The sequence below is a fragment of the Jaculus jaculus genome, chromosome 21 (assembly GCF_020740685.1).
Source record: "Jaculus jaculus isolate mJacJac1 chromosome 21, mJacJac1.mat.Y.cur, whole genome shotgun sequence".
Taxonomy (NCBI): domain Eukaryota; kingdom Metazoa; phylum Chordata; class Mammalia; order Rodentia; family Dipodidae; genus Jaculus; species Jaculus jaculus.
Window position 1 is genome coordinate 2,753,321 of NC_059122.1, and position 23,463 is coordinate 2,776,783.

Sequence of the window (23,463 nt, forward strand, 5' to 3'; positions counted from 1 at the left end):
TTTAAGGCTTATCACAATGTCATTAACTCAGATTTTTTTTTTTTCTGTCATGTACAGTACCCCCTAGAAGGGAGTTATGTTCGTTAAATATTCTATGTCGCTTGCTGAACTGAAAAATAATGTACATTAGTTTATTGTAGCTTCTCTGATAAATCACCATCAACGCAGTGGCTGACGTCTACGGAGCTCTGTTCTCCTATACTTCTGGAAGGGAGAAGTCAGAAACCAACACAGCCGGGCCAAGGTCCAGGTGTTGGCAGAGCGATGTCCCTGAGGGCACTAGGGATGATCCACTGTTGCCTTTGAAGCTTCTAGTAACAGCCACTGTGCCAAGGCTGCAGACATGTCGCTGCAATCTTCAAGCCGCGTTTCTGCGTAAGTCCCCAAGTGGCTTGCTGCCTATAACACAGATGATCTTCTCTAAGTTCCCCCAGAGGAAGGCCCCTAGACTGGGTTTGCAAGCCACTCTAATAACCCCAGGACACCTATGTGGTCATATTCACAAGTCCCTGAAGGTAGCGTGTGATTTACCTGTTAAGAGGGTTGGTTTCCATTTTGCTGCATCATGTCCTTAGCCACACTGTCAGGCGGAAAGGACCTCATTCATAAATTCCAGACTCCAGCAAGATGAGAGCCACATACAGGTAACTTCTATGTCTCAATGAACTCCGTTGCTGATGTCCAGATACAATAACATCAATACAGATGCAAACAACCACGAGCTTTCCCCATGAGCCCGGTGCCTACATTACCTTGACAGTGGGGCCAAGAACATCGAGGGGGAAAAAGCCCATCACCCAACCTGTGTTCTCTGTGCTCATGAGTGTGGGTTCCTTGCAATCATTTTTAAATCTTTTTAAATTTTTTTTTGTTTATTTATTTATTTATTTATTTGAGGGTGACAGACGGAGAGAGGAAGAAGCAGATAGAGAGAAAGAGAGAGAGAGAGAGAGAATGAGAATGGGCACATCAGGGCCTCCAGCCTCTGCAAACGAACTCCAGACGCGTGCACCCCCTTGTGCATCTGGCTAACGTGGGTCCTGGGGAATCAAGCCTCGAACCGGGGTCCTTAAGCTTCAGAGGCAAGCGCTTAACCGCTAAGCCATCTCTCCAGCCCCTTTGCAATCATTTTTATTAAATATTTTATTTTATATAATTTATTTATTTGACAGAAAAAGAGCGAGAGAGTGAGAGAAAATGGGCACACCAGGGCCTCTAGCCACTACAAATAAACTCCAGACACGTGCGCGCCCCTTGTGCCTGGGGAATCGAACCTGGGTCCTTTGGCTTTGCAGGCAAATGACTTATCCACTAATTTTCAGTGCAGATGGTTGTCAAGGTCTGGTCTTAAGAGTAAAAGCATGGACGGTTTTGCTATACTGAAAACGAACGGAAACTGTTAGGAGCTGAGACAGAACCAGGTATATCAGGCCTCTGGCTGACATGTCAACAGAGAGAGGAGCAACGTGGATGGGCAGGGGTTACGGTGGGGGCATCCATTCCTCCAGCATCGACTTCCAAGATCTACATGAGAGGAACAGACAAACTCTATAATCATCAAACAAAATGGAAGATTAAAATCGAGTTCCAAATCTTGCGCGCGTTACAGGATTCTCCACATTATGCAAAATATGCACACATATTCCAACGAGCACGGGTGGCAGATGTTTTTGGAAGCTATAGAAAAATTATAAAAGGGAAAACCCAAACTACTTGGTGGATATGACGGCCCCCCCCCACACTTCCTTGCCAATTTACTTGCTTAATGGTAAATTTAACTTAGACACACAAAGGAAGATGAATGTAAGGTCACATCGAAAGGATGGGCTTTACAGCACGTGTAAATGCTGCCAAAATGTTCACTGAAATGACAAGAATGAGTCTGAAACACTCAGAGGAGGAAATCATGAAGGCCGTCGGTTTTTCAAATCCATGTTTGGCTGTAGCTCCGTGGAGGTCCCTATTGACTGCCCATTACACAGGAGGAAACCTCACCAGTGAGGACTTATCTAGATCAGTTGGCCCTCCATGTGCGCCTGTGAGGGACTGATTATGTTAACAGAGGCGAGAAGCCCCACCTTAACTATGGGCTGCCGCCATTCCATGAGGTATTTTAAAAAGGAGACTTCTGGGGCTGGAGAGATGGCTTAATGGCTATGGCGCTTGCCTGCAAAGCCTAAGGACCCAGGTTCGATTCCCCAGGACCCACGTAAGCCAGCTGCACAAGGGGGCGCATGCATCTGGAATTCATTTGCAGTAGCTGGAGACCCTGGTGTGCCCATTATCTCTTTCTTGTCCCCTATTTTATTAGTGGTTTTGCTAATCTCTAACCTGCCTAATGTAAGAATTGAATGTACTACAAGTATGTACACGTGGAAAAACAGGATGCATAAAGTCCAGGACTACCCACAGTTTCAGGCAACTGTTGGGGGGTTTGGAATGTACTCTCTGTGGATAAGTGCTTCTGAGTCACCCTGTTTTCTACGTCACGGTTTGTCAGTTTTCCGTCAAGGACTGTCTTGGAGTTTATCTCCTCAGAAATATAGTAATGCATTAATTTGTTCCACACACTTTTAGTGTAGCAATTTTCCAGCACGACTTACGTGACAGAGTTTAGCACACATCTTCAGAGGGACACGGACATATAAAGGCTTTTGACAACACTGTGGCTGGTTCATCTTTTAAACACCAATGGCCTGGTTGGCTGATGCTGAGCTTCTATTATTATTATTATTATTTTAATTTTTATTTATTTATTTGAGAGCGACAGACACAGAGAGAAAGACAGATAGAGGGAGAGAGAGAGAATGAGCGCGCCAGGGCTTCCAGCCTCTACAAACGAACTCCAGATGTGTGCGCCCCCTTGTGCATCTGGCTAACGTGGGTCCTGGGGAATCAAGCCTTGAACCGGGGTCCTTAGGCTTCACAGGCAAGCGCTTAACCGCTAAGCCATCTCTCCAGCCCTATTATTATTATTTTTTATCTAATTTCATTTGATCTTGTAGGGTTAAGAGCTCATTATTTCTCTCTGTACCCAAGATGACATAACTGAACTAAGAAACACACAAATATCCAACCTTCCATCTTGTACTAAATGCTAGGAATATTGCTCTGAACGTCATGTGATACAATATTTCCTAGACATCTATCTATCTCTATATATCAACTATCTACCTATCATCTATCTAATCTATCTGCATACATACCTATATTTCTATCCTGTACATCATCTGTCTAACTTATCTATGATGTGTCTGACCACCCAACACCTATGAACCTACCTGTATATCATCGTATCTATTTACTATCTGTTGCAGTCAGGTTGGCATTGCTGGCAGAAAACACTTGACCAAGAGCAGCTTGTAGGGGTAAAAAATGTTTATTTTGGCCTACAGATTTGAGGGGAAGCTCCACGATGGCAGGGGAAAATGATGGCATGAGCAGACGGGTGGACATCACCTCCTGGACAACATCAGATGGACAACAGCACCTGGAGAGTGTGCCAAACCCTGGCAAGGGAAAAATGACCATAAGCCCGCCCCCAACAATACACTGTCTCCAGGAGGAGACCTATTGCAGAAGACTCCACATACTTGGGCTGCAAGGCCACTGAGAAATCCTGCTGGAACTGAGCTGATAGCCTCCTCCATGTAGACCAGCTGACAGAAAGCTGGAAGAAGCCATTCTGCATGTAGTTCAATGGGAGAGAGAGAAATCACCAGTGAAGATACTCAACAGTGGACACTGCAAGCCTTATATTTGGCCAGCCAGGCCAAATGAGCCAACAGGTGCAATAGTGGCACGTCTGTCATGGTGAAAACCAACTGCCCTCCAACTGGACTGGAGGCCCACTCCATGGGAGGGAATACATCCCTGATACTGAAAACTTAAAACAGGGGTTGTCATGAGCCCTAGGGGTGTAGCATCTGCTGATGTCTGGATAAGTGTATATACTATGCTCACCAAACTGCCCAGTAAGCACTTCTCTTAATGTTCATACCCTTATGTTAATGCTACTCTCACTTTGGGAAGAGAATCTTCTCATTTCAGATGGCAGTGACCTTGGGACGACTGAGAAGGTATCACGGTGCTGGAAAGAAGTGACTAGAGTACTGAGTAACATCTCGATCACACCTTCCAAGGCTCAGGGTCCAATGCAGAAGAGGTGGCAGAAAGAATGTGAGAGCCAAAGGAAGGGTAGGACTCCTTACAACGTGCTCCTCCAGACACAAAATGGCCTGGATACCCATGACCTCACAGTGCCTGACACTACCTACACAGGACCATCATAAGACCTAAGCATTCAGGACACCTAAGTTTACGGGAGACATCTGAATCACATCACCACACTGTCTAACATTTATTTTCCTATTTATCATATTCATACATAAATGAATATACATACTCAAAATGAGAAAACATCTTGAAAAATGTGTTATACACACACATATATATGTGATTCCTTTCCTTGTGCTCAGATGTCATTTCATTTTTATATCACTGCACTGGCATTTAAAAGTTTGTTTTTTGTTGTTGAGGAATAGTGTATCCTTTTTTCCCACTACTTTGAGCCAGACAACAATGACTGCATTTTAAATTTCCTCATATATTCAAGTGTTGATGGGCAATAATTTTTGGGCAGTGGAGTTGAAGTAGGGTCTCACTCTAGCCCAGGTGGATCTGGAATTCACTATATAGTCTCAGGGTGGCCTCAAACTCATGGCGATCCTCCTACCTCTGCCTCCCAATGTATGTAGAAATGTATTTTAGATAAATGAAATGAACCCTCCATTATCTGGTGTGATTGCCAGACGGTGTTTGCTATTGGCTTACAGAAATTTCCCAAGCTCATGAAACTAAATGAGAGACACAGGAAGAAAAAAGAGAAAAGGAAAAAAAAAAAAAAAAAAAGAACTTCATGTATCTTCAGTTTAGTTTTTTGAGATGGCAAATAAAGCAGAAATTCAAAAATGGCCAGAAGCAGGCTGGGGAGATGGCTTAGCAGTTAAGCGCTTGCCTGTGAAACCTGAGGACCCCCGTTCAAGGCTCAATTCCCCAGGACCCACATTAGCCAGATGTACAAGGGGACACACGCGTCTGGAGTTTGTTTGCAGTGGCTGGAGGCCCTGGCGCGTCCATTCTCTCCATCTGTCTCTTTCTCTCTCTGTCTGTCGCTCTCAAATAAAATAAATAAATAAAAATTTAAAAATTTGGGCTGGAGAGATGGCTTAGCGGTTAAGCGCTTGCCTGTGAAGCCTAAGGACCCCGGTTCGAGGCTCGGTTCCCCAGGTCCCACGTTAGCCAGATGCACAAGGGGGCGCACGCATCTGGAGTTCGTTTGCAGAGGCTGGAAGCCCTGGCGCGCCCATTTTCTCTCTGTCTCTCTCTCTATCTGCCTCTTTCTCTTTCTGTCTGTCGCTCTCAAATAAATAAGAATAAACAACAACAAAAAATAAATAAATAAATAAAAATTTAAAAATTAAAAAAAAAGAAATGGACAGAAGCAATTGTTAAAAACCAAGGTATATGCATTAGCACACTCAGTATCTACAATATTTTTTTTTCCAAGTCATAAAAAATACTCTTCTTTGGTAACAACAGACAGGAATTTATTCAGTCTGGATCAATATATATATATAGGCAAGCCTAAATATTCCGGAAGATTCTTATGAATACACATCATTGGATGCTGCTGGTGCCCTGCCCACCTCTGCTTCCAGCTCCGTGCCCTCAGCATTGGCAGATGGTTGCCCCCTTCCTCTTGAGAATCATTGGTTGATGGCAATCATTGCATCACGGGCTTATGCCATCATGTGCTGCAAAGTCACACGACCATATGGGGCATTAAAGGACCAAGGAGAATTATTGCTTGTGGCATTGTAACTTCCTTATAAACTGGCCATTACAGTTATTTCAAAGAAACACAATGCCAAGTTAATAGGGAAAGTTTTCCTTAAAGACATAGAGATGCAGGTGTTGCTTAGCAATGTCAGAAGCGCAAGCAGGGGGAATGCCGTACGTTAAAACCGTATTGCTGACAGCGACTCTATGGACGATCCAGTCTACACTTTGTGAGTCTTTTTCCAGAATGCACTGTGGAGAAAATTGAGGTCCAGAGAGGTTAAGTGGCTTGTTGAGAGGATCCATGCTTATCATCCACAAAAAAAAAAAAAAAAAAAAAAAAAGTGTCAGGAGAATGAATACATCTTCTGTGCATACATTAAAAACAGTAGCCAGGCGTGGTGGCGCACGCCTTTCATCCCAGCACACAGGAGGCAGAGGTAGGAGGATCGTTGTGAGTTCGAGGCCACCCTGAGACTACGGAGTGAATTCCAGGTCAACAGCCTGAACCACAGAGAGACCCTACCTTAAAAAACCAAAAAAAAGGGCTGGAGAGATGGCTTAGTGGTCAAGCCTTGCCTGTGAAACCTAAGGACCCCGGTTCGAGGCTCAGTCCCCCAGGATCCACGTTATCCAGATGCACAAGGGGGCACATGCATCTGGAGTTCATTTGCAGTGGCTGGAAGCCCTGGCGCACCCATTCTCTCTCTCTTTCTCTGTCTCTTTCTCTCTCTCTCTGTCACTCTCAAATAAATAAATAAATGAACAAAAAGTTATATATATATATATATACACACACATACACGTTGGGGAGGGGACAGAAAACTACATTCCTGGGGCCATCTTGTTTTCCTAGCTCAATTCAGGGGCAGCACATGGCGCCTGCTCAATTCTCTGCTCTTCTTGGGTAAACAGCAAGTCTTCATCTCTCTACCTGCTTTGTAGCTAGCTGAGACCATGAAACCACACTGCTGCCAAAGGACTTGGAGAAGGGTTGCTTCCACTACCAGACTGAATGCACAGGGGCATCCTGGAATAAGTATCCATTTGCTCCCCAAGGCAACACCAGGATGGGCAGAGAGAAGGTGGTGGTGCCATGAAGTAGGATGGGCCGAGCTCCTGAAGAGCAGCATCAGTCGGCCCCCACTGCCGCTCTCTAAGAAATGAGTCTTTGGGCTGGAGAGATGGCTTAGCGGTTAAACACTTGCCTGTGAAGCCTAAGGACCCCGGTTCGAGGCTCGATTCCCCAGGTCCCACGTTAGCCAGATGCACAAGGGGGCGCACGCGTCTGGAGTTCATTTGCAGTGGCTGGAAGCCCTGGCGCGCCCATTCTCTCTCCCTCTCTCTTTCTATCTGCCTCTTTCTCTCTCTGTCACTCTCAAATAAATAAATAAAAATGAATTAAAAAAAAAAAGAAATGAGTCTCTGTGAGTGTGGGAGGAGGGGACACAGGCTGTGATTCACACACATGAAACCAGCAAAATCCCAGGCCCCATCTGACGGTCCATAAGCGACTATACACCTGCAATGAAGTTATGAGAAAATAAATAAATAAAAGGGGAAATGCAATGTATTTGAAAGAACTGGTAAATGAAGCTTTTGGTAGAAATGTGGACCAGGGAGCAAGCCGTGAGCGACTACAACCTGGAAGGCAGGGAGAGGCCATGATAAGGTCCACCCACTGCCAACGTCTTCCCCACACCATAAGCTGCACTGCGTGGGACAGAAAAGAAAGCCACCAACCAGGCCCTGTACCGCCCAGTAAGACCAACAGAAATGACACCGCACCACACTGCATTTACTCCTCCTCCGTTCAAGAAACGTTTACTGAGGGCTGGAGGGGTGGCTTAGCGGCTAAGCCGTTTGCCTGCAAAACCAAAGGACCCAGGTTCGATTCCCCAGGACCCACGTTAGCCAGATGCACAAGGGGGCGCACGCGTCTGGAGTTCGTTTACAGTGGCTGGAGGCCCTGGCGCACCCGTTCTCTCTCTCTCTCTCTCTTCCCCTCTTTCTCTGTCGAATAAATAAATAAATAATACAATATTTTAAAAAATAAGTATTTATTGAAAACTTATGGATAAAGTATGGTAATAACCATCATTTTTGGTAATGAATCAGGACATAAACACTTCAGCTCTGCAGGCTGATGATCTTGAGTTGGATTGTTCAACTTTTATTTCTTTTAAAAAATACTTCTTTAGTTTTTATTTATTTGAGAGTGACAGAGAGAATGGGCGCGCCAGGGCCTCCAGCCACTGCAAACGAACTCCAGACGCGTGCGCCCCCTTGTGCTTCTGGCTAACGTGGGTCCTGGGGAACCGAGCCTCGAACCGGGGTCCTTAGGCTTCACAGGCAAGTGCTTAACCGCTAAGCCATCTCTCCAGCCCTGTTCAACTTTTCTGATTAGCAACCACAGAAGGTCATAGGAATATGCTGTGATATGAAATTGAAGGGGCATGACTTTAACATCATACACCATTCCACAATCATAAGAACATAGGAGGCATGGCGTGGTGGCACACCTTTGATCCCAGCACCCGGGAGGCAGAGGTAGGAGGATTGTTGTGAGTTCGAGGCCACCCTGAGAATACATATTGAACTCCAGGTCAGCCTGGGCTAGAGTGAGACCCTACCTCGAAAAACCAAAGAAAAATTAAAAAAAAAGACATAGGGTAAGAGACAACATAGAATGCTTGGGACTACAATTTCAGAGAGCCAAGATATGACTACCATTTTGGAATAGTTACTTAAATTATTAATTAGTATATCCTACTTTAAATTATACAGAAGCATTCCAACAGAGGGTAGTTTTATGATTGCGTTCTGACCCATTATTGTTAGTATTATAAATTGACTTAATTTATTTTTAAATTTAATATCATATTAATAGAAGGAAGTAATTTAAACCCAAGAACAGCCCAGCGGGTTCTTTTTGAAATGGCCACTAAGGATTCATAGATGTGTTGGAGATTATGTATGTGTGAGTGTGTATATATTTCTTTTTTATTTTTTATTTTATTTTATTTTTTTTAATGTGTATATATTTCTATCTGCCTCTTTCTCTCTCTGTTCTTGGGAAGCTGTTCGGTGACCTTCTACCTTGGGCCTTCCTGGCACAGTCCCAGATGAGCAAACATGCTTATTAATTATTGTTTAGGCCAGATGCCTTTTTATATTTTTTCTAAAAGCTCTGCTCTTGCAAAAACAAATGCCACCATCAAGGCACGAACAAAAGTGACGCTGGAGTTTACAATCTGTTATTATCACATCAAGCACGGAGATGCATGATAGTAAACTGCCACCATGCCTGAAAACGGCTGGTCTTCAGTAGACGATGGCTAAATTTCAGCGCGCTGTGAGCCGAAGGCACATTCGCCACAGCCTCTGAGTGAACAGGCGCCTTTTAAATGATACCAAGCTAACATCTGCTTCTCTAGTCACTGGTGGAAAACGGGCTTTCTTAAATTAAAAGCAGTTCTTGGGCCGGAGAGATGGCTTAGCGGTTAAGGGATATGCTGGCAAAGCCCAAGGACCCAGGTTTGATTCCCCAGGACCCACGTTAGCCAGATGCACAAGGGGGCACACGTGTCTGGAGTTCGTTTGCAGTGGCTGGAGGCCCTGGTGCGCCCATTCTCTCCCTCCCTCCCTCTGTGTCTTAAATAAATACATAAATAATTTTTTTATAAAAGCAATCCTTGGGTTTCCTCCTGGACATATTAAACTATGCCTGCTTGAAATTCCTAACAGATATTCCAAATGCAGCCTTTTTACTTTAAGGCACACGTACATGCACATATCTTGTGGCGCTGCTGAGAAATTTCTCTGAAAATACATCGTCATTCCTTTGGGTGAAAAGTCTTCTCTAGTTTTTGGCTAAAGTCAGTATGGGCATCACTCCCTGTTAATGTCTCTGTGGATGAGGGAGAGAAGAAGGTCTCCATGGATGAGGGAGAGAAGGTCTCTGTGGATGAGGGAGAGAAGAAGGACTCCGGGGATGAGGGAGAGAAGAAGGTCTCCATGGATGAGGGAGAGAAGAAGGACTCCGGGGATGAGGGAGAGAAGAAGGTCTCCATGGATGAGGGAGAGAAGAAGGTCTCCATGGATGAGGGAGAGAAGAAGGTCTCTGTGGATGAGGGACAGAAAAAGGTCTCTGAGGATGAAGGAGAGAAGAAGGTCTCTGTGGATGAGGGAGAGAAGAAGGTCTCTGTGGATGAAGGAGAGAAGAAGGTCTCTGTGGATGAAGGAGAGAAGAAGGTCTCTGTGGATGAGGGACAGAAGAAGGTCTCTGAGGATGAAGGAGAGAAGAAGGTCTCTGTGGATGAGGGACAGAAGAAGGTTTCTGGGGATGAGAGAGAGAAGGTCTCTGGGGATGAGGGAGAGAAGAAGGTCTCTGTGGATGAGGGAGAGAAGAAGGTTTCTGGGGATGAGAGACAGAAGGTCTCTGGGGATGAGGGAGAGAAGAAGGTCTCTGTGGATGAGGGAGAGAAGGTTCCTCATAGAAAGAGCCTGAGATTGAGAGTCCCATTCACTCACTTCCAGCCCCCTGGATCGGCTCTGTCAGGGAGCCAGATCTCCCAGGCACATTTGTCAGTGTGGAGGATCCCCTCAGTAGGCTTTCACAGCTGAGCCACCACGTATGACAATATTTAATAGGCGACATTAAGGGGAGAGCCCCCCGCCCTTGCTGCGTGTCCGCCATTCTGTGAAGATCGCTGCACAGAAGGGAAGAGGAACGTTACTCAACACCTGATCGCTCGTCACTGATGCTAAGGCAACGTTGGCCCAGGGCAGAGGTGGGCATGGAGGCAGGAGACTGGCGTATAAGGAAGAGTTGAATGTTCATTCTAGAATTTTGTGCTGGTCTGAGAATACGCACTTTCAGCCTCTCTAGGAGGGTTATTTCCCACCCCAGTAATGTTACATTGAAAGAGATAAACACTCAAACAATAAATATCAAAGGGGGAGGGACGTGCTGGAGGGCTTAGCATTTGCCTGCAAAGACAAGGGACCCAGGTTCTATTCCCCAGGACCCACGTTAGCCAGATGCACAAGGGGGCGCACGCGTCTGGAGTTCGTTTGCAGTGGCTGAAGGCCCTGGCTTGCCTGTTCTCTCTGTCTCTCCCTCTTTCTTTGCCAAATAACTAAATAAATATATACCAAGGGGTTAGAATTCTGGCAGGAATTTGTTTCAACTCTGTCATCTACCAAGCAACCCAATGTAATAACAGAAGACACACAGGGCGGAAATGGAAGGCTGTCCACTCAGAAATCCCTCAGGGACACCAACCAACCCTTCTTGGGATGTAAGACTTGAGGAGGATCTTAATCTAGATGAAGGTGGGCTGGGGTATATAAGAGAAGGAAGGTGCTGGGAAACAGTCAGTGGTCCCAGAGATTGTGACAGTAGGACCCAAGGAAGGGGAGAGAGAGAGAGAGAGAGAGAGAGAGAGAGAGAGAGAGAGGGAGAGAGAGAGGATGGGCGCGCCAGGGCCTCCAGCCACTGCAAACGAACTCCAGACGCGTGCGCCCCCTTGTGCATCTGGCTAACGTGGGTCCTGGGGAAACGAGCCTCAAATCCAAGTCCTTAGGCTTCACAGGCAAGTGCTTAACTGCTAACCCATCTCTCCAGGCCATTTGTTTTTTGAGGTAGGATCTCACTGTAGCCCAGGCTGACCTGGGATTCACTATGGAGTCTCAGGGTGGCCTTGAACTCACTGCAGTCCTCCTATCTCTACTTCCCAAGTGCTGGGATTTCTTTTGATTCTTTTGATTTGCTTTCATCATTTTCTGAATACGCCGCTAAGTTCTGAAATAAGAACCTTCGATCTGAGACTGTCCTTTCTCGTAGAATCAGGACCTTCTACAAGGAACACTGGGTCCGCATAATGGAGAATTCTGTTCAGCGGTCGCAACCTGTGACTGACCACCCTCACTCTAGTGGACCTGAGACGCTTTAGACCCTGAGCCACACTGGAGCTATGAAAGGAGGAAACAAACACACGTGCATATGTCAATCCATGCTTGCTCAGCAGCACAGTCCACTTTCAACATGCAAGATGGCAGATGCTAAATTACACAACGAGAATCAAAATAACTCTTCTCTCTTGAGAGGCTGATATTATTTTTAAATATTTTTATTTATTTGAGAAAGAGAGAGAGAGAGAGAGAATAGGCACGCCAGGGCCTCCAGCCACTGCAAACGAACTCCAGACGCGTGCGCCCCCTTGTGCATCTGGCTAACATGGGACCTGGAGAGTCGAACCGGGGATTCTTTGGCTTTGAGGGCAAAGGCCTTCACCGCTAAGCCATCTTTCCATCCCGAGGCTGATATTTATTTTACAAATTAGTTGACGTCACGTTTATAATTGTTTAACATGTTTGTTTGATGGCCTGTGGAGCTGGCATACTGGATAAAGAACTTGCATGGAGTGGGGAGACTAGAGTTCAGATCTGCAAACCCACACGGGAGGCCAGACACGGTAAGTGCATGTCTGCAATGGCATCACACCTATGGCAAGATGGGGAAGTGGAGGCAAGACACTCTTCTGGACTCTCGTGGGCCACCCAGGTTGACATACGTGGAAACAAACAACAACAAGGCCCTGCCCTCAGTAGGGTACAAGGCAGCACCCAGCACCTACAGCTGTCCTCTGATCTCCAAACCCTCACCACGGCACAGGCTCGCGCCCACACATGCACGCCCACGCATGCGCACACACACACGTACACAACTTACATGTACACAAAGACTTTATGGAGAGTTTGGGGGAGGGTTAAACACAATTTAAGATGGTAGGAATAAATTGTATGGAAATCTACTTTCTCGCGTAATGGCGCAGTCGGAATTTTCATTGCTAGGGATGGAATACCTTCCAGTGAGTTGTCAGCCACGGAGCCCACTGATTACCACCCCACCCCCAAATTATAGGCCATTGCCAAACCTCTTGGTTCCCACGAGGAATAGATGGTAAGGCACTATTGCTGAAGATACCATATACTTGGGCTGAAAGGTCCCTGAGAAATCTTGCTGGAGTTGAGCTGAAAACCTCCCCCCTTGTAGACCAGCTGACAGAAAGCTGGAAGAAGCCATTCTGCATGCAGTTCAATGGGAGAGAGAGAGAGAAAGAGATCACCATTGGAGATACGTAACAGTGGACATTGCAAGCCTTAAATTTAGCTGGCCAGACCAAATGAGCCAACAGGTACAATAGTGGCATGTCTGTTATGGGGGAAAACCAACCACTGTGTAATTGGACTGGAGGCCTGCTCCACGGGAGGGAATACATACCTGATACTGAAAACCTAGTCAACAGCCTACCATGGGGCTGGAAAGATGGCTTAGTGATTAAGGTGTTTGCCAGAGAAGCCAAAGGACCCAGTTCTATTCCTTAGGATCCATATGAGCCAGCTGCATAAGGTGGCACATGCATCTCTCTCTACCTGCCTCTCAGCCCCCACCCCAAGTAAGTTTAAAAAGAGTAAAAAGAAAAAAAAAATTAAAGGCCTATGACAGGGGAGGTCATGAGCCATAGGTGTGTAACGTCTGCTGGTGTCTGGTTAAATGCATATATTATGCTCACAAACAGCCCTGCAAACACTTTTCTCAATGTTCATACCCATATATTTATGCTACTCTCACTTTTGACTAGAGATACTTCTCTTTCAGATGGTGGTGACCTCTGGGATGACTCAAAAGGCACCTTAGTGCTGAGAAGACGTGACAGAGGAGTGCTCAGCACTGAGACATCTCTATCACACCTTCCAAGGCTCAGGGTCCATTGCAGAAGAGGTGGCGGAAAGATGTAAGAGCCAAAGGAAGGGTAGGACTCCTTACAACGTGCTCCTCCAGACACAAAATGGCCTGGATATCCATGACCTCACAGTGCCTGACACTACCTACACAAGACCCTCATAAGAGAAGGAAAAGATGCTGACATCAAAATAAAAGAGAGACTGATTGAGAGGGGGAGGGGATATGATGGACAGTGGATTTGTGAAGGGGAAAGTGGGTGAGGGGAAGGAATTATCATGGCTTATTATGTATAATTATGGAAGTTGTCAATAAAAGGTTTAAACATTAAATAATATATATGTATTTGTGGCATATGTTTCCATCATGGGTTGGATTAATCAAGCTAATGAATGTATGCATTACCTAACACACCTGCGTTTGTGGACAGAATACATAAAAACTCATTCCAGCAATATTAAAAACACAACACATTGTTAGTATAATCGACATGCTACATAATTTGATCCCTTGAAGTGATCCTTTCCATGTATCTAGAATTGTGGGTCCTTTTTCCAGTGTCTCCTTAAGCTGTTTCCTGCCCCCATAACTCCAGAGAAGCGACCATTTTGCTGACTGCTTCTTTGTTATTTTTCTACTTTGAACATAAGCGAGATCATGCGGTATTTGTCCCTACGGGTCTGGCATATTTCAGTTGATGTGACATTACCAACTTGCTACGCATCCTACTTATTAATAAATTCACAGTTCTAACGACCAATCAACACATTAAACCACAGAGAATGATGCTCCCTTGCTAAATGTAATGAAAACTACTGTGATAAATGTTCATTATTTTTATCATCACTTAAACGCGAAACACACATGTGCAGGACAATTGTGCTTTCTCTGATTTTCATGACCTTGGTCACTTTTTTTTTTTTTTTTTTTTGGTCGAGGTAGGGTCTCATACTGGCCCAGGCTGACCTGGAATTCACTATGTAGTCTCAAGGTGGCCTCGAACTCCCGGTGATTCTCCTGCCCCTGCCTCCCGAGCGCTGGGATGAAAGGCGTGAGCCACCATGCCCAGCTCGACCTTGGTCACTTTCATCAGGCCACCACAGGGTTGGTGGTGCCATGTGGTCATTTCCCAAATGGGAAAACGGATAATTACTGAGAACTTGTAGCTTGGTCTTGATCCAGGTATCAGGATGCCAACCTTAGCTTGGACTATTTTATTTTATTGTAAAACCCTGTAAATAAACGACGTCTCACATTACAAGCCAGCTGTAATGGCTCCTGAATGTTCACAGGTCACAGCACCATAGCACACGACCCCAGCATTGTCACTGGCCTAGGATGTTGCAGAGGTAGTCACACTGCTTGAAGCCTGTTTTCTAGACCATGTGCTACACAAGGTTGCTGGCCTGGCACACAGAACATTCCAGAAAACTGGCTGTATCGACTTGTGAAATCTTACCCACTGTCCCCTTCCAGAGGACCCTGACCATCACACTTTCTTAAAAGACTGTAAATAAATAAATAATCTTCTTTTAAAAAGGGGGGAAGGGGCTGGAGAGATGGCTTAGTGGTTAAGGCACATGCCTTTGAAGCCTAAGGACCCTGGTTCGATTCTCCAGGTCCCACGTAAGCCTGTTGCACAGGGTGGCGCATGCATCTGGAGTTTGTTTGCAGTGGCTAGAAGGCCCTGGCGTCCCCATTCTTTCTCTCTCCTTCTCTCCCAAATAAATAAATAGAAATGAAAATGTTGGGGCTGGAGAGATGGCTTAGCGGTTGAGTGCTTGCCTATGAAGCCTGAGGACCCCGGTTCAAGGCTTGATTTCCCAGTACCCACGTTAGCCAGATGTACAAGGGGGTGCACGTGTCTGGAGTTTGTTTGCAGTGGCTGGAGGCCCTGGCACGCCCATTCTCTCTCTCTCTCTCTGCCTCTTTCTCTTTCTGTCTGTTGCTCTCAAATAAATAAAATAAAATAAAATGTTTAAAAAAATTTTTTTAAAGAGTAAATTAGGAAGATGCCTGGGAAGCAAAGAACCACATGCAGGTGGAACGGCTAATTGGGAATTAAAGAAGGTGGTGATTCACATCATACAGGACAGCTGTGAGTCCCACAGCCTGACCTGCTGAGGATACAAAGCCCTGCTGATCCCAGATTAACACCTACCTGGTCCTGCCGTCAACTTTTTCAACAGTGAGTTAATTGGGACCGAGAATGAAAGACTATGAAAAATAAAATAAAATGTATTTACCTGGATGAGAGACAGGTCCTCAAGCTGTAATCTGAAGAGGTAGTTTCTAAAAAAGAAGAAAAGAAAAAGAGCAGGTTAACTTCTAATGGATCCCAAAATGTCAAGGAGTGCAAGCAGTATGAGGATGGTCACTAAAAATATTTAGTAGTCAGGGCTGGAGAGACGGCTTAGTGGTTGAGGCATTTTCCTGCAAAGCCAAAGGATTCTGGCTTGACTCTCCAGGACCCACATAAGCCAGATGCACAAGGGGGCGCACGCGTCTGGAGTTCATTTGCAGTGGCTGGAGGCCCTGGTGCGCCCATTCTCTCTTCCCCCCTCTCTCTCTCTGCCTCTTTCTCTATCGCTCTCAAATAAATAAATAAAAATAAAAACTATTTTTAAAAATTAGTAATTTTGGTGACAAATGCATTCTCCTGCTCACAGTATGGCTCTCCTTGAATCAAAGGATGGGGCAATCAACACATCAACAGACATATTTGACGCTGCTGATGGATATATGAAACAAGAATGCCGGGCAGTAGCTGGCTGTCTTTCCCCACATGAATTAGGAAAAGCACGCTGACTCTGCAATGGAGTTTAAACTGACACAAAACACAAGTATTCTCCCCAAACCTTCATTCCACATCATCTGCCCTCACCATATTTTATTCTTAAGGTTTTGCCCTCATCCTCCTGCCTAAGTCATATATTCCTCCTATTGTATTGCTTCGATTTAGCTTAGAGACATGAACCCGTCAGTCTGCTCAAGGCAATGGATGCTATCAAAGGCTTGAGGTAGCCCTTGAGCCCACCTGCCTTACAGAAAATCAGAGACATGAAAAGTAACAATTTTCAAAGAGGAATACGCAACCAAGGCCAGGAAAACACAGGTAGAAGGAAAATATAAATAGTAGCTATATTACACTCTGGATTTGATTACTATAGCTTTCCTGGTGTGCATGCACATGTGTGTGTGTGTGTGTGTGTGTGTGTGTGTGTGTGTGTGGTGTGATTTTGTGTGCGTGTTTGGCGTATAGTCACGTGCATATACGTCAAGGCTAGATGAAAATGTTATATGTCCTCCATTATCACTTATTTAAGTTCCTTTTTTTTTAAATTTTTTATTTATTTATTTATTTGAGAGCGACAGACACAGAGAGAAAGACAGTTAGAGGGAGAGAGAGAGAATGGGCGCGCCAGGGCTTCCAGCCTCTGCAAACGAACTCCAGACGCGTGCGCACCCTTGTGCATCTGGCTAATGTGGGACCTGGGGAACCGAGCCTCGAACCAGGGTCGTTAGGCTTCACAGGCAAGCGCTTAACTGCTAAGCCATCTCTCCAGCCCTTAAGTTCCTTTTTTGACATGGAGTATTTTATGGAAACTAGAGCTGCTTTTTGGGTCAAACTAATTGACTGGAGAGGCCTAGCAATTTTCTGATCTCTGTTCCCCCCAGAACTGGCTATGCTCAGCTCAACGGTTCTAGGAGGACTGAACTCAGGGTGAATCACGTCCCTTCAGTTCCTTCGGGTTTGTGTAGAAAGTTCTGTTACCCAAAACACCACTTCTCCAGCCCTTGCTACAGTTTTTGAGGGCTGAGGCAAATGGGTCTGGGAAGGGGATCACACAGAAACCAAAGGCACTGGTGGGGCAGGCTGATCCAAGCTTACTTTCATGGCCCTCGGAGGAAAAAAAAATATCTATCTATCTATCTATCTATCTATCTATCTATCTATCTATCTATCTATCTATCTCACTCAATACCAGTGTGCTGGTTTGATTCAGGTGTCCTCCATAAACTTAGGCGTCCTGAATGCTAGGTCCCCAGCTGATGGAGATTTGGAAATTAGCGCCCCCTGTAGGCGGTGTATTGCTGGGGGCGGGCTTATGGGTGTTATAGCCAGTGTTTGGCACACTCTCCTGTTACTGTTGTCTACTTTATGTTGGCCAGGGGGTGATGTCTATGGTCTGCTCATATCATCGTTTTCCCCTGCCCTCATGGAGCTTCCCTTCGAGTCTGTAAGCCAAAATAAATCCCCCCCCCCCGCCCCGCAAAGCTGCTCTCGGTAGGGTGATTTCTGCCAGCAATGCGAACCTGACTGCAGCACCCAGAGAGAAACAAATGCGAGTTTGTTGATGGATGGGAGTCGATACAAGTTCTAAGAACTAGACATACTTCGGAAGGAGAAGTGATAGGTGGCGGCCAGGCCAGGTCAAGAACATGGTGTTGAGGGGACCAAAAACCATCCCTAAGCTGTGAATAGATACGGGACAGACAGCCAAGGAGGAAACAGACATTCCGTCAGTTATCCATGCCCCCGCTGGAAGTGATCAGGGTTGAGGCGACTGTCACAAGACCTCCACCCCATTATCACCCAGTAAGTGCGACCAGGGTTCTACAATCTTCCCTTTACCACAGGGGGAATATCACTCTTGCCACAGGGGTGACATCACCCCACAATGACTGAAAATCAGCTCTGAAGTCACCTCAGTAGCCTCCTCACCACATAATGTCTAGCTCTTGAATTTAATTGTTCATACGCTGCCCAAGAAACCATTAGGTGGCACCTGTGTCCCCCACCACAAAACTACCTGGAGAACCTTCATTATAGCCACCTGAGGGCTCCGCATGCAAAACCAGACTCAGGGTGGAGGTGCCTTTGAGGACAGGGGACACTGCATTAGGCCTTTTTTTTTTTCTTTTAAAATTTTTTTTGTTTATTTTTACTTACTTATTTAAGAGCGATAGACAGAGAATGAGAGGGGGAGAATGGTCGCTCCAGGGCCTCCAGACACTGCAGACGAACTCCAGATGTGTGTGCCCCCTTGTGCATCTGGCTCACGTGGGTCCTGGGGAATCGAGCCTCGAACTGGGGTCCTTAGGCTTCACAGGCAAGCGCTTTACCGCTAAGCCCTCTCTCTCCAGCCCAGGCCTGATATTTCTTTAGCCGAGCATCAAGAAGCGGCCAGCTTTCTACTGAAATGTCATCTGCAGGCTAAGGGAGGTGACCTCAGCAAAAGAGAAGCAGAGCGTGGGAGGCCTTGCTAGCCTTCACATTTGCCAACACCTCACTCACCTGCTGTGACCAGGACCCCAGCACAATCTCGCTGCAAAGGAATCTGGAAATCAGCAAAGAAGATGCGAATTCCAGACAAGGGACTTAACGAGTGCCATCACATACCATTTCCAGCCGCAGCCCATCCATGGCCTCTTGGCACACTTCAGCTATGGCCCTCACACTAATCTCTCAACTTGGCACTTTGCCCGGAGAAGGGCTGCCCAGTCACTGTGGGAGGCAGTGTTGCATACAGGGTAAGAATAGTTATGCCAAAGCTAAGTCTGGGCAGCTAAACACACGTAGGGAGGAAGCTAGATGACTCTATACCTCGGTCTGAGAGTCCCCCCAGCTCCTGCTTACTACAGAGAGAGGTTTAAATCCAAGGAATCGCAGAACTGGGCCTTGTCCATTGTAAGCACGCACTCAATGAAGGGTACAGCTTCCTAAGGCAATACATGATCCAGAGCAAGGGTAAGGAGAATGGGCCTGCCCTTCATCAACTGCTAGGGGCAGGCATTAAAGGTGCTGGTACAAATGGGAATGGTACTATTGACTGTTTTTTTTAAAAAAAAAAAAAAAAGTAGACAATTAGAACTGGGCGTGGTGGCACACGCCTTTAATCCCAGCACTCGGGAGGCAGAAGTAGGAGGATCGCCATGAGTTCGAGGCTAGCCTGAGACTGCATAGTGAATTCCAGGTCAGCTTGGGCCACAGCAAGACCTTACCTCAAAAAACAAAAACAAAAACAAACAAACAAAAAAAGTAGACAATTGGGCCAGAAAGATGGTTCAAGGTTCTTGCTTGCAAAGCCTGCCGGCCTGGGGTCAATTCCCCAGTGCCGATGTAAATCTTCTTGGCTACTAATTTTCTCCCTGTCTCTCTCAAATACATAAATAAAATATATATTAAATAGACAATACTGTTTGTGCGAACACGTGATAGGTTTTGAGACTCAGTCAATCAGCTTTCTGCCAATTCCCTAGATATATAAGGAAGATATTTTTCATATAAGTATTTTCTTTTTTTAATTTTTTTGTTTATTATATTTATTTATTTGAGAGCTATAGACAGAGAGAGAAAGAGGCAGAGAGAGAGAGAGAGAGAGAGAGAGAGAGAATGGGCACGCCAGGGCCTCCAGCCACTGCAAACAATCTCCAGATGCGTGTGCCCCCTTGTGCATCTGGATAACGTGGGTGATGGGGAATTGAGCCTCAAACCGGGGTCCTTAGGCTTCTCAGGCAAGCGCTTAACCGCTAAGACATTTCTCCAGCCCTCATATAAGGATTTTCAATAAAAGACATCACCTACATCTTTTGTGAATGAGCTCCTGATCGCTTTGGTGATATCCTAAGTATCACACTCTGTCTCCTGCCCCCCCTCTCCCTCTCCCTCTGCGTTTCTCTCTCTCACGTGTGTGCTCAGGTGAACAGCACACGACAGTGCCTGTCTCCTGGAACTTTCTATAGAGCTATCTCACAGGCCCAAAGGAACAGCCGAAAGTGGTCGGTAGAACTGTGAGCAGGATGACCAGAATGAAGAAAGGGGTTCTCTCTGTTTGTGGAGGGGATGGGCAGAGTGTTGAGATCTGCCATCCCTGCTTGCAGTGTTGAGGCATTTGCCATGGCCAAAAACCCCACTCGATGATGACATCCTGGCGCCCTCACAGCCCGCAGGGCCACAAGCAGAGAGCAGCCGGAAGAGACGAGACTCGGCGTGGTCTGACATCACCAGTGGGTGTCTGCCCTCCCCCCCAGCACCCGAAGACTCTGGATCCATCTCAGCCGCCTTGCGGGTCACATCAAGTCAATCCACCAGAGGCAACAGCAAGGTGGAAGGAAATGGGAAGAGGCGAGGCCCATGCCTTCTAGGGCAGCTGCCAAGGCCACCACCGAGCTCAGCACCAGTGCCCTGAAGGAACACCAAGTAGGACGCGAACTTGCCCTTGGGCAGGATTCCCTGGATTACAAGATGAGCGCTGTTGATTTGTTTTGTTTTTACATTGTGTTGAATATTTAATTTCATTTGATTTCCATCGGACATTCAAATCAATACTCAATTCAGTTACGGACAAACTTAGATTCATGAGCATATGGTTTAAATGGTAAAGGCTAAGAAAATCCAAGCGTTTGATGAGAATCTAGCATTTGAATCATGATGTGTTGTACATATAAAATGCACACTGGATTTGGAAGACAACCACGAAAACAAGGAAGAAGAAGAGGAAGAGAAACTGGTTTTGCACGCCTTTAGTCCCAGCACTTGGGAAGCTGAGGTAGGAGGAGAGCTGTGAGTTTGAGGCCAGCCTGGGCTACAGAGTGAGTTCCAGGTCAGCCTGGGCTAGTGTAAGACCTTCCTTCCAAAAAAAAAATAACAAGAATGTAAGGTATATAAATATATCTTTATAGGGCTGGAGAGATGGCTTAGCGGTTAAGCGCTTGCCTGTGAAGCCTAAGGACCCCGGTTCAAGGCTCGGTTCCCCAGGTCCCACGTTAGCCAGATGCACAAGGGGGCGCACGCGTCTGGAGTTCGTTTTCAGAGGCTGGAAGCCCTGGTGCGCCCATTCTCTCTCTCTCCCTCTACCTGTCTTTCTCTCTGTGTCTGTCGCTCTCAAATAAATAAATAAAAATTAAATATATCTTTATATTGATTCCATGTTGAAATTGATATATTGGGTAAAAACATTAAAATTAGGGCTGGAGAGATGGCTTAGCGGTTAAGTGCTTGCCTGTGAAGCCTAAGGACCCCGGTTCGAGGCTCGGTTCCCCAGGTCCCACGTTAGCCAGATGCACAAGGGGGCGCATGCATCTGGAGTTCGTTTGCAGAGGCTGGAAGCCCTGGCGCGCCCATTCTCTCTGTCTCCCTCTATCTGTCTTTCTCTCTGTGTCTGTCGCTCTCAAATAAATAAATAAATAAAAATTTAAAAAAAAAACATTAAAATTAATTTCACCCATTTCTTTATTCTCTTTTAAATGTGGCTAATGGAAAAGTTTTTTATTACTTGTTTAGCTTACATTATATTTCTTTTTTCTGTGTGTCTGTGTGTGACAGAATCTTTATATTGCCCATATTTGTCTCAAATTCCTAGACTTCAGTGATTCTTCTGTCTCTGTCTGCCCAGTAGCTGACATTGTGATAACAGGTGACATTGTGTCCAGTCTCATATTCTATTTCTTATTTTTCTTTTTTAAAAGGACCTTTGTGTGTATATGATATGTGTGTGTGTGTGTGTGTGTGTGTGAGCACCTTTGATTTTTAACTAATTCTCTCTCTCTCTTTTTTTTTTTTCTTTTTGGTTTTTCGAGGTAGGATCTCGCTCTAACCCAGGCTGATCTAGAATTCACTCTGTAGTCTCAGGGTGGCCTCGAACTCACGGTGATCCTCCTACCTCTGCCTTCCAAGTGCTGGGATTAAAGGTGTGCGCCACCACGCCCGGCTTCTCTTTTAATCTTAAAAAAAAAAAATCATCAAATGCAAGAATGTAGAGCTAAGTCATCATATATATATATATATCTTAATTTGTAGAAAAGAACGAGGTATAGTATGAATGATCCAAGATACTAGGAATGTAAAAAAAAAATCCTAGGACTTCAAGCAAGACCGGCTTTATGTGCGTATCATCACTGTGTCTTAGGGCCTAAACAGTGATCCAAGCAGACACAGTTCGTAGGAGGAAGTGGGCTCATAGCAGGCTTATGATGTCCAGAGGACACCATCAATGGCAGGAGAAGCTGCCTCCTTTTCATAGGTCCACGCAGAGAGACATCACCAACCACCTGCACCACAAAACATGAATAGCCAGAGCTCAAAACTGCTCTGAACATTCCCAGTAGGGCTAGGTGCCAGAATCCACCCTCAGTGAGACCTCCAGCATGGCAGCTAAAGACCCAAGTGACAAGCTCAATTTTAATAAAACGCCTGAGTCTATGGGCTCCATGCATTCAAAAGTTCATATCCAAACTACCCCACTCTCCTTCCCAATTCCGCCTCTGTACCAAAGAGACACACAGACTACGCAACAGTGCTCAAGGTAGAGCTACTGACCATCTTCAAGATACATTTGGTTCTAGACCACCAAATCTGACCTGTGGGACAGCGATCTGGTGGTGACATATGTCTTCCCATTCAGAGAACAAGCTGGTCCTCCCGGTTTGAGTGATGACATGGGGACCGTCCTCTACATCATTATTTGCTTGAATTCTTCCTAAAGCTACCTGCCCACACTTCATTTCGGCACCAGGTTCTGCATTTATGAAATGAGTGCCCAGGCAGACAGTCTTCCATTGGGTTTAAATAGCACACAGTCCTTTAAAAAAATGATTAGGGGGCTGGAGAGATGGCTTAGCAGTTAAGCACTTGCCTGTGAAGCCTAAGGACCCCGGTTTGAGGCTCGATTCCCCAGGACCCACGTTAGCCAAATGCACAAGGGGGCACATGCATCTGGAGTTTGTTTGCAGTGGCTAGAAGCCCTGGTGAGCCCACTCTCCTCAATCTCTCTCTCTCTCTGCCTCTTCTCTCTCTGTCTGCCACTCTCAAATAAATAACTAATAAAAAAATAAACAAAAAAATGATTAGGACTGTGGAGATTGCTCAG

General features: G+C 45.8%; 1 protein-coding gene across 4 annotated transcripts in view; it reads right to left on the bottom strand.

Annotated features, from left to right (window-relative positions):
- Nucleotides 1-23,463, bottom strand: part of Sema5a (semaphorin 5A) — a 567,085-nt gene that overhangs the window by 234,229 nt on the left and 309,393 nt on the right. For all 4 annotated transcript variants that reach the window (XM_045139346.1, XM_045139343.1, XM_045139344.1 and 1 more), the window contains one exon: nucleotides 15,838-15,883. In XM_045139346.1, the coding sequence (XP_044995281.1) occupies nucleotides 15,838-15,883 (46 nt within the window). The remainder of the gene's footprint in view (nucleotides 1-15,837; nucleotides 15,884-23,463) is intronic.